Source organism: Patella vulgata, chromosome 3, assembly GCF_932274485.2.
Source record: "Patella vulgata chromosome 3, xgPatVulg1.2, whole genome shotgun sequence".
NCBI classification, from domain to species: Eukaryota; Metazoa; Mollusca; class Gastropoda; family Patellidae; genus Patella; species Patella vulgata.
In genome coordinates this window covers 22,883,379-22,898,991 of record NC_065881.2, presented here as the reverse complement: position 1 = coordinate 22,898,991, position 15,613 = coordinate 22,883,379, and the positions used below count along the sequence as shown (strand labels likewise).

Sequence of the window (15,613 nt, the reverse complement as noted above, 5' to 3'; positions counted from 1 at the left end):
GTTCTTATTTTGGGTTGGTTACCAGTAGATTTCGTCAAATGTTGACAGATTCTGGGTTACCGAGACTAACTTGAATGTCGGGTTTGAATGGGACGTTACCAGCCCTGTCGACACTGGAGTCCACGACCAAGAAATATAATACGAAATATGCAATCATCTTACTACTAAACTGCCAAAATAAAATGTTACAAAACCTCAGAAAGTATATTCTGCATACCCTTTAATAGAATGTACCTCTGTATATAAAGTTTCGCAGAGCTAAAAATAATTTATTTGACTCTCTTTGTTTTCCTACATCTATGTGTCTCAAACATAAACTCTTTCTACCCACTCTTGAGAAATAATAGCCACACCATTGATATCAAGCCGACAAAATATGAAACTTAAAGAAGAATGTCACAAACTGTTTTAATAGAAAATAAAACAAATGGTACTTTTTTTGTGTAATCGAATTTGTCATACTTATTTTCTGGAGAAAAATTCAGAAAAATCGTGTGCTTATGTGTGAGTTTTAGTCTAAAGACTGTATGATGTGTATATTGTTTCAGCAATGGACCTGGCGGTGTAAGATTGTATTTAGTATTAGTGTAATGGCTATACATGTAGTTTGTTTTTACTGTAGAACTGTCGCTGTAGTTGTAATGGATATTGATTGGGATATGATAGATTTTAATTCCTGTCCAGTAAGTATTGGTAATCCAGGACCCAGCTATCTATCTGGCATTTCAAGGTGCAAACCCACTACAGGGGTAAGTGTTTTGTATAGGGGTTGTGTATATCTTATAAGAGCTTATGAGAGGAGGTTGGATGGTATAAGGGTATATGAGAGGAAATTGTGTATATGGTATACGTGTTTATGTGTGTATATGGTATACGTGTTTATGTGTGTATATTATGGTATACGGTTTTATGAGAAAAGATCGTGTACATGGTATACGGTTTTATGAGAAGAGATCGTGTACATGGTATACGGCTTATGAGAGGATTGTGTATATGGTATATGTGTATATGAGAGGAAATTGGTTGTATGGTATAATACGGGAGTTTACGAGAGGAGATCAGGAATATGGTATAAGGGTTTATGAGGAGATTGGGTATACGGGTTTATGAGAGGAGATTGGGTATATAGTAGAAGGGTTTATGAGAAGGTTGTTGAGGAGTTTGTTCATAGCTTATGAGAGAGAGAGGGAGAGAGGGGGGAGATGGCTTATTGTATTCGTTGAGGAAACATTTGGGTTATATTTTAATGGATATGATTATGCCCTATATACCCTGTGTTCCGTCTGGGCTATTTGAGACATTTTGACCGACCCGCGGCTACACGACCTCCCTAAATCGTGCACACCAATAACCTTGTTCAGGGGGTTATAATATTGCGTATATATTCCTTGAGTGCTATTTAGTAATTGGGACATAATCAAATAGCACACTTTTTATGGAATTTGTCTATTTGTGTATATATACTTGATAACAAGTTTTGAAATCTTGTTGAAACGTCACAGTGCAATAACCCATAGTAATTGTTATTCCATATAAGTGTGTTATTTGGATATTTCAGTATAATAATCTAAGAGGTTATATTTGTGTCTGTTGTATTGTTACATAGCATAACAAAGATCAGATCAGATATGAGAAAGGCAGAGGTGTATATCCTTAAACGTACATTATGCAAGAGCTAAATCTGCCTATTGCAGGTCTTCCTTTAGGCCCGAAGTGTTATCTAAATTATTAGTTAGACATTAATTAACTTATCCAGACCATAATCAACTCTCGGTGGCATCGCTAGCCTACGATCTTTAGTGGATTAGGTTCTGATTTGCTGTTCGACTTCCATTCATAATTAAATCAAAAAATGGATAATCGAGACTATGTTTTTTATCCTATCGACTTTAGAAATGATGATCGAGGCTAGCCCCAATATTCAATCGCTAAAATCTCGTTTCAGAGTGGATCAATTTGACTGAAATATTCAGCAAATTCCCTTTATATTATCTAGTTTTTAACTATTATATTAAGAACTGTCAGCTCTTTATCTAATTTCCCATAATGTATCTTTAAGGTTTAGTTCAAGAAGGTTTAGTGTTTTATATTTTTCAGTGTAAACATAAGCCAGGTTATGGTTTTATGAGAGGAGGTTATGTATGTGTGTGTAAACCAGGTAAAAGATATCCTATATATATAGATCCACCATATCAAGGTGATAATATAGAACAAGCTACAGATGAAGAATATAAAAATGGATTCGATTGTACAAATGTAGAATGTAAGTCATAAATTAAAAGTGTCATCTAAATGTTTGATTGTTTAATAAATTGTGACTGGATGTACAGATATCAAACTAAAGTTAAAAACCATTCAACTTCCTGTCTAAAGAGGTCATGGCTTCCATTTTCGGTCCAAAGGGGTCATAACCTACATTTCCGATCTAAAGAGGTCGAAACTTACATTTACATTTCCGGTCTAAAGAGGTCATAACTTACAATTCCGGTCTACAGCTAGGTTAATTTTTAATATACATTTTCTGTCTAGAGGTTAGTCAGTGACATATATATTCTTGGATTGTTCTTATGATACCGAGCAACGTGTATGACCTAACAAACTTTTCAGAGCACGTTCTAATATCAGTTATATAATATACGAGAGGTGACGGGTCTAGAAAGAATAAACACACAATAAGCACAGATACAGTTTTCGTTATTTGAATTTCGTTATTTGTTTTTTTTTCTATAGTTCGTCAAGTATTACCAGTAGTGGATACTTTAGAAGGAACCGTTATTGAAGGTGGTGGAAGTGGTGGCCTTCAGACCAAACGAGACACCAGTCACGTGCGTAGAACTGGATTTATATCAAGAACTCTTAAATCATTCAATGAAACCGGAGAAGAACTCAAATTCAGACCATTTGGTCCCGAAAACAAACAACGTCCACGGCAATATCCATCAAGACGAGTCAAATATGTTTCTCGGCAACCTAAACAGAAACCACCAAAAACACCAGCTCAAAAACTCAAACTTCTTTCCAGAAAGAAGAGGGCCTTCACTTATGATTATGTTGCCTTTGAGAAAATGATGCAGGTATTCAGACAGAAAGCAGCAGTGACGGCATCGAATTGTCGCGATATGTCTGATGCAACCAAGTCTATGCCAGGCAGTGTTGCTTATGGTGTTAACAGTCAAATGGAATCGGAGGGAAGAACAGCACTAAGATTGGCGCACTTTTTGAGTAACTTTTTACAAAATACGAGCCCAGATGAAGATTTTGGAAACATGCTAGGTGGCGGTCGTTTGAACATGGAGCATGTTTTTGGAGAGGTGATAGCTAATGTTATGGGTAATTACCAAATACGGTCTAGTGGCGTTTTTTTCGACACGAATCAATTTATAAATCCTGATGATTCTGTCAGAGAATATTTTGGTCCTTTAGCGTATCAAAAAGACGGTGGTTATTATGCCATTGACTCAGCTGGGTTACCAGAAGCGTATGTACACGAGGATTGGTATATGACGGTTAAATCGAGGTGGCAGTCCAACACTGTTCAACTCAAAACGTTCAAACTACGACCAATGATTCGCTCCGATCCAAAAGGAACCAGTAGTATTAGGTTTGAACATTTTCCTCTCTCCTATAAAGCACCAGAATATTCCGATGGTTACTGGACGAACCCTAGATTTAAATGTGACGGAAGAGTTGATGACTGGATAATCACGTATGTGGTTCCGTTCTTTGGTTTGGATGGTATAAGAAAGAGAACCAAATTCATGTAAGTGTAATTGTTATTTTTTTCAGACGAACATTATATAATACTACTATAATACCTTCTAGAAACTGTGAACCAGTTAGAAATGAAATGAAATGGGGTTTAACGTCCTACGGTTCTGCTCCGAACTGGGCTAATAAAGACGGAGTACCAGTTAGACTCGCCCCTGACACAATCTGATTAAAATATAGATCTATATTTCGTTTCGTTTTTTAATACACGAGCAGTTTTTTACCCTATGACGTCAGACATTTGATTAACCAATCAGCGTTGGTGTTTCTAGTGGGATACCCATAGTTCCGTGCCCCGCACGCCAAAAAATCGCCGTAATAAACCGTTTCAATGGCTAATCTCTCACATCAACAAGAACGCGGGTTATATGACAACTCTTCCAGATCCTAGTGTCGTAAGAGAAAGTAAAACGAAATTTTGAACTATAAAAAACGAAACGAACTAATGCTTGTTTACAATCTATACAGTTATGTGTGTATAGATAATACAAAATACATCCCTTGAGCGCGAAATTATATATACCTTGGTATTTTTATATAAGGCCTGGTGCTATTTAATTTAACTAAACAATCTATAATTATACAATTAATTATGTTTTTAAAGATAATACAAAATTCATTTTATGTTCCTTGACTGTTGAATTAGCTGTCTCAATGTTATAGATATGTTAATAACCTATCAGTCATATGTCATGTATATGATGTGAGTAAATAAAGTTGGGTTCGGTTCTGTAGTCCAAACGGAGACAATGTAGGCCGGATCGACCGATTAAATATTCAATTGGCCGCCAATATCACTGATAGAGATGACATCGGGGCGAATTAATTACCCCTTGATATTATTGATAATGGAGGCCGAATATTTCAGATTAAAAACCATATTTGAGTCTGTGTACAATTACAGGTAGTCTTATATCGAAAAGCACATTAGCCCAACACTATTAATATCGGTCACTCTAAAGTCTAACGTAAGTAATGCTCACCCAAAGTTTACATTACTTTCTATTGATTTATCGCCGCCATCTTTTTCCCTCTACAAACGTCATCCAGAATAACTCGTTGCTCTCTAAAGAACACGGTTTGGCTCTCTTTTTTTATTTTATTAAATTTAGATAAGGAAAATGATATTAGCTTTCTGGCGCATTGAGGTTTTAATGGCAGTCTAATGTATTTAACTCTATATTATTTGATTATTGCAGGGGTGTCGTAACTGTCGATGTACCACTGGGTGCATTAGAAATAAACCAATGTCCACAACCATTCCATGTTGCTAACGCTTTTAAAAACACAGCTCGATGTGATCTGGAATCTACTAAGGTAAAAATACTTTATTTCAATCTGAATTCCTTGTGCTCTACTATGTCGATTTGTTTGTATTAGAGATCAACCTCATCCGGATCGGATTTAAATAAAATTTAGAAAAACCTAAACTTAGATTTGTTAAGTACACACCGAAGAGTTGCGATTGCAATAAAACGCGTTTGAAGATGTCGATGTACAAAATTATTGACAGTAATATGAACCTTTAGTAATAAGTATAGGACTATTATATATGTGTACAACAAAATAAAGTAATATGTTAAACAGTCATTATCGAAGCGCGAAATTTGCCAATTGTGGGTCTTTTTTTCTGGCTTTAAATGTTATTTAGTAATTATTCGCATGGCAAGGTCATAATTAACTCTTTAGATCATCGGTTGGCTGAAGCATTAGGTCTACTCGACATTGGATGAGGTCAGAACAAAACGTCAGTGCTAGTGTTAGAGTTTGTGACAGTAAAACAGTTAACCCGAACCCTTAATCTGACGTTCATATTAGTAAAAAGATGGCACTTTGGAAACTATATTAAATTTTGAAATTGAAACTCATGGTCATTTTCAATAAATAATTTGTTCTATTTACCTATAAGTAAAATGTAAATGGATAATTATAATTATTTACCTCAAAACTTAACACCAACTCACTGTTTTGACCTCAACCAAATTTCTAACATTCTCTCAGCTATTAATTACTCAAATGAAGTGAATCCAACACCAGCGTCACTCAAGTGTTCCTTCAATGTCATGGACGTTTTCTCATTTAACATGGGCGGCGTGGTTTCCATTTCCCAACTGTAATGTGACAAGGAGTAGGGTCGCCTGTCCAACCACGTGGGTTTTCTCCGGGTCCTCCGGATTCCTCCCACTGCTTAAGAACCCAACGTGCAAGCGTATTATTGAAATAAAATTGAAACAGATGTTAGCCCCCCACCCCACCCAACCCCTTCCCTCTAGGTTCGGTGAACCGTCCATTTTCCGGGCAATGTATTTCCGTTTTTCGGGCACAATCATAAGATAATTGGGAACATTAAGTTGATTTTTGCTTAACAAAATTTTATTGTATATTTATATTGTTGTGTAATGAAAATTCAAGGATCTGAATATTCGGGTGAAAAAGCAAATTTTGGTGCAAATAGTCCCCCCCCCCCCATGCCTATGTTGACAATCGAGACTATTTACCATATTTCTTCTCATAACTTCAAACATTTATAACTTCATATAGAATAAAGTAATTATATATTCTTAGACTATTATTATAACGATAACTGCCTGCTGTCTATCTAAATCTCACATAATGCATCTTCAATCTTCGCGCTTTAAGAAAGAACTAATTATGCGCATATGAATATGTGTAACTTGATGGAAAAGCGCTGCACATAAAGACAGACCCACAGTCTCCACTCTAGTATGCTTTATTATCCAGGCATAACACTATTATCCATCATTTCAACCGCGTCGTAAATTAATACTTAAAAGTTTTATTGTCAAATAAGTTCGCATTCTTTTGAAATCCAAAAGGCATAAAATAACATTAGATATTATCATGTGAGAACATTTTACTCATGTCAGTTTTCTTTTCTTTTTTTTTTAAATTGCAAATAAAATAGGTAACAGCTTAAATTGATATAGTTTTTAAAGTTGCAATTTCATATTTTTAAGTTATAAAGCCTTAAAATAGATGGTATCTATAAACAGTCTTATCTTGTTAAAGAATAATCCTATTAATCCTATAATTCACTATTGCCAGTTGAGAAATTGGCAAAAATATCATTTTCATCTTCAAATTCCAACGTTTGAAAATAACTACTCCATGGTGGAGAATAGAAAACAAGGGAGGTAATGGGGGGGGGGGGTAATTGTGTTATTATTTCCGGTGTAAATGAGTTTTTAGTGTGAGAATGACACCTATGATCGTATAATAGTGAGTTGACAACCTATTGAGCAAAAGACATAGAAATAATTATGTTTTGACTTTCTTAAAAAAATATAAAATTGTAACTATAATTTTGTTTGTGTATACTTTACTACAATCGAATATGTACTAAGTGTACATGTCTAGTTCAAATTATTTTTTTTGTCTCCGAGTTATTTTCCTTTGATGATATATATTATGATAACATGTTTAGTTCATTGACTTGTTTGTGTTTTTTTAAGATTGTAAATGAATCAGGTAACTGCTTAAATCTGTGTTTCCATAAACTTCGTAACTAACTTACGAAAATCAAAACTTTTGCCGTAAATTATACGCCAACTCTCACCATATCGTAAGTCGGGATTTGTTTACGTATCTTTAATAAAAATGATTGCCTTGTTACTTAAATGAAATGAAATGGGGTTTAACGTCCTACTGTTCTGCTCCGGACTTGGCTAATGAAGACGGGCATACGCCATACAGTGTGCTATGAGGGAAATTTTGCCCGGACAGCGGCACTACGGCCTACTCTTATATCGATGTCCAACTGTCAAGGGATCTTTTACGTGCACGCCAATGTGTACACGGGACCTTTGGGGCACGATAATTTTAGTTCTAATTAAGTGAGAGTGATGAAACTTGGTGTATAGTTTCATTACATCACAACCTTGACTAAGTTCGATAATAGGCATTTTCTGCTCAGGGTAAGCAGAGCGATAAGTAATTTGATTGGTCGAGACTTTGGAACACAATAAATCTCCTTCTAATTGAGGTAAAATGTTCAAACTTGGTGTAGGCGAACATTTTCTGCTTACGGTCAGCAGAGATAAGCAATCTGATTGGTTGATGATCTGGGGCACAATAAATTTGGTAATAACTAAGTGAGAGCGATGAAACTCCGAGTATAGATTCATTATCATTACCTTGACTAAGTTCGATGGTGAGAATTTTCTGCTTAGGCTAAGGAGCGATAAGCAATCTGATTGGTCAAAACTTTGGAACATAACTGAGTTCAAGTAGAGCTAAGCAATTTCATTGATCGATGCTTTGGGACAAGATGACTTTAATTCTATCTGATAGAGAGTGATGAAACTTAGTGTATAGTTGATAATCAGATTGATTGCTGGATACTTTTGAGAAAAAAAAATGTGCGACTAAATAATATGTATCATCTATTTATTTCGGGATTTCGGCTGGGGACAGCAGCCTCACTGTTGGCTTGTTAAGTTTATTTTCAATATGAGCTAATGTATGTAATTGTTTCCCCTTTTATTTATTATTGTATAAATCTGTTTTCAGTGTAGACCACAACCGGGTTTTAAGTTCATGAGAGGATCGTATAGATGTGATTGTAAAGAGGGTTATGAATATATGCATAATGATGGTAAATTCTGGATAGAAGGATCCTTGGTAGAAATAGAATATGAAAAGAAGATGAAAGGTTTATTTAGCAGGTAAGAAAATAAATGATTAAAAATCAGACCAGATTAAGGACCACGACCCAATATGATTCCCTGCAATATGGTAAAGTTTTCCTGCTAAACCGTTGTGTTAAAGGACCTAAGTCCGTAACTCAAAATCCTCCAAAATCTTCGACATCGAAAACACGAATTATTGGTCAATTTAAATCAACATTGATGATGTAAACTTACCGGGAAAAGATGAGTTTCTGATATCCGATATTTAAGATAAAATAATTTTTTTAACATTGGTACACGAATCGTGTACCATAATGCGCTTCAGCCCCAGTTGTATTGAGAGACTCGAGGGACGAGGCTAGACACATTGCACCAAATCAAATGGAGTTATGTAGACTAGAATAACTAGACGCTAGAAATTTGCACTCGATTGAGATTGCTGACTTATTTCGCCGAACATAACTGATTTGAAATTGGAGTAAAAACGGAAACCATTAAATGTAAATCAGTTTATATACATTCATATTACAGTATTATATGCGTTGCGACTCACTTTTGTGAATTTCTAGGTCCCAAATGTTAGCGATTTAGCTCCTTTAATATATTGAGAAGCTGTATGGTTTAAAACCGCCAATCGTCAATTTTCGCGGACCCACGGTTTTATCTGCTCTCAAGTGTTCTTAATCAAATGCTAAATAACCAGTTTGAGTACATTTTAGATTGGGTTAAACCGTGAAATATATTTGACCAAATAATGACGATCGTCAACTTTAATAGAAATCATTCAAATTATCAACGGAGATAATTTTCCGACTGGCTTGATGATATCCTCTATGGAGAAAATCTAATGTGTATTTGCACACAAGAAAGGAGACATTTTTAATAATTCGCGTAATGTTTACCGATTCGTATTATCTCCAGAAAGGTTTTGCGATCCGGTTTTCACATTTTTCTCATTTAAGTTAGACCAATACTTTGATATATTTTACTAGCATACAATATAGGAGAACTGCACAATAATAATCAGACAGAACAAATGATTGAGGAACCGTGACAAAGATGCCCAGAGAAAAAATAAAAGCGAAGGGGAAGACACCCGTTTTTAAAATAATATAACCTCTTTTAGAAAAAAAAGGGCGATTTATAAATATTAAGTTTTTCTGTGTTTTACCCCATTTTTAATCGGGTTGTTAGAAGATGGTAAATGTGTCAGGGACAAAACAGTCACAGTCTTGTTATTATGGTAATAGTATAATATATCGCATAATCTTTTTCGTTTTACCCCATTTGTATTCGAGTTATCAGAAGATGGTAAATCAGTCAAGGACAAAACAGTCACAGTTTTGTTATTATTGTTGGTATAATATATCGCATAATCTTTTTTATAGTCACTTAAAGGAGCAATATTGGATCGCCAAAATAAGTCCCTGAGACATTTACGCTTCCGGTTACGCACAAGGTACAAAAAGTACATGATGTGATCACTGTCGGCAACTCTTTCGGAAACGCCCAGTTGGCGGCACAACGGCCGACACTTATTTCGAATTCCAGCTGTCAAGGGATCTTTGTCGAGCACGCCAGTGTGTACACGGGACCTCAGTTTGTTGTCCCATCCGAACGACTATCTATATGTTGTCCGTGCACCACTGACAAGGTGGGTCCACGCCGGAAAATCTCAATGAACTTTCTCGGCCAACACCGGGATCAAACACTGCACCGTCAGGTTAGCCAGCCAACATCTTATCCACTGAGCCAGCGCGGTTCCCGAAAATGGCGTGTCTGCGAAGCTAGCCAAAGTTATCGAAAAATAGACCATAGACAGTTAGACTTTCTAAATGGATAGATATATTTAACAAATAGCTGGTTACGGGCTATAAATTATTCGAAGGTACTTAAGCTTATTTCTACTTTAAGCTATGGACTACGGGTTGAATGGTGCACTGATAAATGACTGAAGTGTACTGACTATAATCCAGGGCTGGGGCCATTACATCGCCAATGTAATTAATTAGATTAACATTACTTTTTAAATGTAATCATTACAATTACTTTCTTATTATAATTTGTTAAAACTGATTTAAATCTTTTTTTTTAATTATAATGAATTGGATTTGTATCAGATGGACTTAATTTTCTTCTTTGGTTCTATAAAATTTGAGGCTAGTTATATTGGAAATATTTATACATGTCATATATGTCATAATTGACCATTACATGATTTTTTGAATTACTCATTACTTTTGAAATCTTCCATTACTCATTACATGGCCAATACTTAAAAAAAATGTAATGATTACATGTCATTACTCCAGCCCTGCTATAATATATCATAAAAATACATAAATGCATACTATAATTGTTTTTATATAATATGGCAGGTATGTGACAACCCGTACCCGTCCCCCAAAAAAAAAAAAAAAAAAAAAATGGGTTTCAAATAGCAAAAATGGGTTTCAAATAGCAAAAGAGTATGTGAAGTAAACAAGATCAAATGTTTCAAAAAGAATTTTAAAAATGTTTGTATTATAAGAAAAAACAGAAAAAATAGAACCCCGTCCTGCTTGATGGATTCCCATTACATGTATACAATGACGTACTTCTACTTGCGTCATTAGGCATGCAATTTTCCACATCAAATACAGTACTTGAATGATATTAATTTTGGACAGCTTGTTTTTAGTTTAGTTAATTTGTTATTGTGGTTGTTTTTTGTTTATTTCTTTGAATCCGCATCGCTCCACCGATATAATAAATAGCCCACATATTATAATGTAAGGGTTTCGCAGCGAATTAAAACGAACACCTAAAATCACATTAAAGAATTTTCAAGTTTAAAACCATCTTATGTGCACTAAAATAATATATTTTAGGAACACTTCATGCTGCAAAAGTTAGAAATTATTTATTTAATATAGTATATTCCAGTATCAGTTTTTTCTGTCCGTGTTTTGTTGTGCAGTTCTCCTGTATTATCTGTTAGTAGGATAAAAAAAATTATTTTATTTTATTACAATCGGGTTTTGCATCTTTAAACGCGAATTGATTTACATCGTATGTTGTTTGTAGTTGAAACAAATTTCGTACTAGGTGATTTTATGATTAATATTCTGACTTTATTAAGGAGAGAGAGAGAGAGAGAGAGAAATGGGGTTTAACGTCCACTCGACACAAACTAGGTCATTTCGGGACTAACATATGGTTTAATTTTATTTTAATAATTCGCTTGTGCATAGGGGTCTTTAGCAGTGGGAGGAAACCGGGGGACCCGGAGAAAACCCACGAGGTTGGACAGGCGACCCTACTCCTTGTCACGTACAACCGGGGATTCGAAACCGCGCCAGTCGACTCAATGACAGACTTTATGATACAGCGCGCGCACGCTAACCATTCAGCCATCCAACCCCCAGCTTATTAAGGTTTACTACTGTGAGATTATTAATGTTTACTATTGTGGGCCTTTTGAGGTTTACTATTGTGAGCTTAATAAGTCAAGTTTACTACTGCCAGCTTATTAAGATTTACTATCGTGAGCTTATTAATTAAAGTTTATTATCGTGAAGGTTTACTATTGTGGCCGTGGACTTATTAAGGTTTACCACTGTGAGCTAATTAATGGTTTACTACAGTGAGCTCATTACGGTTTACTAGTGTGGGGTGATTAAGTTTACTTCTATGGGCTTATAAAATTTTACCGTTGAAAGCTAATTAATATATAGTTTACCACCATGAGTTTCTTAAGGTTTACTAATGTAAGCTAATTAATAGTTTACTGCTGTGAGTTTATTAACATCTACTATTGTAAGCTAATTAGTAGTTTACTGCTGTGAGTTTATTAAGATTTACTATTGTTCTATAATTACAGGTTTGATGATCTGAGGTGTAGAATATCTGGTGGTTCAACAATAACATACAGTTTGTTTTTAACGTTAATTGTTATATTGGTATCATTGCATCATTTCATATTATAAGTATTATTTTATCTCCCGAGATCACTATAAAATTGTCTCGGTAAAAAGAAAGACATCTTAACACCCCCGACCCCCACACCCGTGCTCCCTAGAATGATAACCAGGATTGATAGCCCAATAAAATTCTAAGGATCAAACCATGAAATAGTTTGCTTCAACTTAAGTTTTACTCAAATTTAAATTGCTGGTTGCTACTAGCACAAAGGGTAAATATGTCAACAGACAGTATATTATTTTATTTCTGACATACTAGTCACCCCAGTCAAAAATGTGTAACATCAGTTTTTGAATTTTATGCAAAGGTTGAATAACAAATTTGAGTAATTATTAATTTATGCCCAAAAAATTATAGGGGCAACTGACATGGGAATACTTTCACCGAACCGCTTCTTTTATTGGGAATAAAAATGACGAACTTGGTTCAAACAAATACAACATTTAATTTGCAGAAAGTTAAAAGTGATAGATCTAAACTGTTTAGGTCAGATATATAGATAAAAGCGTACTTGTATTTTTGATTGTTTTTAACTGTTCCGATATATGACCAATTTAAGCTTATGTTAAGTGTTAATATTTCGTTTTATACTTCGTTATATTATGTTATGTATATTTAAGGCTAAGTTTACAAAATGCCACAGGAAGGTTCAGCTTTTAATTGACGAGACTTCTTTGATTTGGGTCACCATATCGGATCAAACCAAATCAATATTTTATTATGACCTTGAGGAAAGGGGTTTAGCTGCTTTAAGTTTAGTTTATTGTTAAAGGGGGAGGTTTGCTTTTGTCGATTTGACGTTATCTAAAAACGCACACTGTATCCATCCATGCTTAGTGCTTTTATGAAAAGCACATTTATGTCTTGAGTGTATGGTCAAAAGGGTTCAACATGTCCTCGAAATCTCCCACCCAGGTACACTTCTGCCAAGAGGGGCTTGATAATCATAAGTAATGACTATGAATCAATGACGTTTAGGTGTATAGGATAATTTTAATGAGCGTAATTACCACATTCCTGTGGAATACACAATGTCTTGATCGTCACATTACTAAACAAAGCTGAATGATAATACGACAGATTATTTGAAAGTTCGAAAGTCTACCCAAAATCCAGAGATTCTTTTCTGATTATATCTATTAAAACATATATTAGATTCAGTTTTGGGTCAGGGTCATCAAGCTTTTTCGACCCGGACAGCTGGCCGACAGCTCGCTTTCGAGGACATTATTTTATTCTTCAAACATAAACTTAATTTGATGTATATATCAAACAGTCTACCGTCACTCATAAATACAAATCCAGCACGTGTCAATAATCAGGGACACAACATTGTTCGATATGTAAACATCCAGACTTTTGACTTTTGACTATTGACTATTTATTTAAGTGATTGTATGCTAGAATTACATCTGGACAGGGAAGTCCTTAATAATTCAATAGGTTGTCTTATTCGATTGGGGAAACCCAGAGAAAATGTCCTCGCTTTACAACCCTACCCAAAATTTTAGACCACTTCCTGAACGGTATAGCCGATTTGAAGGATCTATGTTGTTTGTTTGAAACAGGAGAAATGGATATGCCATATATATCATGTTATTTGATCGTAAGCGGGTTAATCGTATAGTACAATGGATGTTAACTCATTTTACATCCTGTTATAGTGTCGTTTTTTTAAGCTGTCATACGAGCCTTCCTTTAAACAACTGGTGTAATGCTGTCACTTCTTCGTTGTTAACCAACGGTCATTTTTTCTTTCAGTGCAACTCTTTAAATCGTCAATAATGGAACATTAGTAGTGGACTTGAGAAAGTGTGTGTGTGCGTGCGCGTGTGTGTGGCGGGGGGGGGGGGGGGCCAAAAGGCGCTATTGTATTTTTATACGCCCACATTTTCATGTGGACGTATGTTGTCGTCGCCCCTGTCCGTCCACCCGTTCACACTTTGTTTGGATTTTTGGCCTTTATTGTACGAAAATCGCCTTTTTAGTTGTTCTCTGTTCATCTCTTGCAAAATATGGGCATATCTTACATAGCAACCACTTGTTATTATACATAGAATAATGTTCATATATCATGTCATTCAGGTTATTGATACATGTATTAGATGTTAAACATCTAGCCTATTCACGTCTGTGCCATTATATTATCTATTTTACCTAATGGATTTTTAATCACTGTATTTTGTAGTATTATGCCGTGGTTCGCTAGCTTTTGTATTATTTCCTGTATTTTTTATTGATAATAGAGCTTTATATTCATTAATTATTATAGCATTGATGTCATTTGCGGGTAATTCAATTCATCTAGCGCATATACGGGCGATTCCTTTCGTCTACCGCATTACGGGCGATTTGCGACGCTAACGGATATCGACTTTGTGATCTTACAAAATAGAGTCTGAAGTCGGCCAGCCCGCCATGTTGAGTAGTCAAATGATGAGCAGCTGCAATCCCTGTGCTGTCCCTTGCTTGTACGCGATTTTCATTTAGACATTTTGTTGTAAACCAATCATTCTGTAGTCTCTATCATCCAGAAAAATATTCTACGTACGTTGAGGACTAGGAGTTTCTGGGTGACCGAGACTAATCATACTGTACAATCGTGCTTCAATGTCGTAATGGTCCCGATATTTTATTTTTTCAAAATAGATTAAAAGAGGGGTTGACTTTTTAATTATTACTGATGTGTTATTATTGAAGATATAATATTTATATTTTGGTTATATAATCTTTTTATGAGATATAAAGATTTATTACTTGTCCAATAATACCAAAGTAGAGATTTAACTAGCATGTAAATCTCGGATGTTTTCTATTAATGTTTTATACAGAAATAAAGAAAGACAGTTAGATTGTAAATAAAGTGAGTAGAATTTGAATTTGTTAGTGGTGTATATCAGAGAACCTGGCCACGAACAGTGTGCAGTAGTTCGGACATGACGAAAGACTGGCGTCCCGTGTGAGTGCACGTAAAAGAACCCTTGCCGGTTGGAATTCGAAATAAGAGTAGGTCGTAACACCGCTGTCTGGGCAAAATAAGTAGATGGCCCGGAATATGGGGGCCCTGTACAATAAATATATACTGGATAACGAAACATTACCACCTCTCTATATACTTAGTTTAGGGGACCGCAGTAGTCGAGCGATAGGGCCCCTCGTCTAGATTTGAATCTTGGCATAGACCTTCTGGAATTTTCAAGCCCGGTTCTTACTTTTCTGGGGTACTGCTTGTG

General features: G+C 35.3%; 1 protein-coding gene across 5 annotated transcripts in view; it reads left to right on the top strand.

Annotated features, from left to right (window-relative positions):
• Positions 1-15,259, top strand: part of LOC126816272 (uncharacterized) — a 39,948-nt gene extending 24,689 nt beyond the window's left edge. For all 5 annotated transcript variants that reach the window (XM_050542567.2, XM_050542565.2, XM_050542568.2 and 2 more), the window contains exons 3-8: positions 623-749; positions 2,098-2,263; positions 2,731-3,760; positions 4,968-5,085; positions 8,299-8,453; positions 12,280-15,259. In XM_050542567.2, coding sequence (XP_050398524.1) covers positions 623-749; positions 2,098-2,263; positions 2,731-3,760; positions 4,968-5,085; positions 8,299-8,453; positions 12,280-12,385 — 1,702 coding nt within the window. In that variant the 3' untranslated portion in view covers positions 12,386-15,259. The remainder of the gene's footprint in view (positions 1-622; positions 750-2,097; positions 2,264-2,730; positions 3,761-4,967; positions 5,086-8,298; positions 8,454-12,279) is intronic.
• The last annotated feature ends 354 nt before the right edge of the window (positions 15,260-15,613 follow it).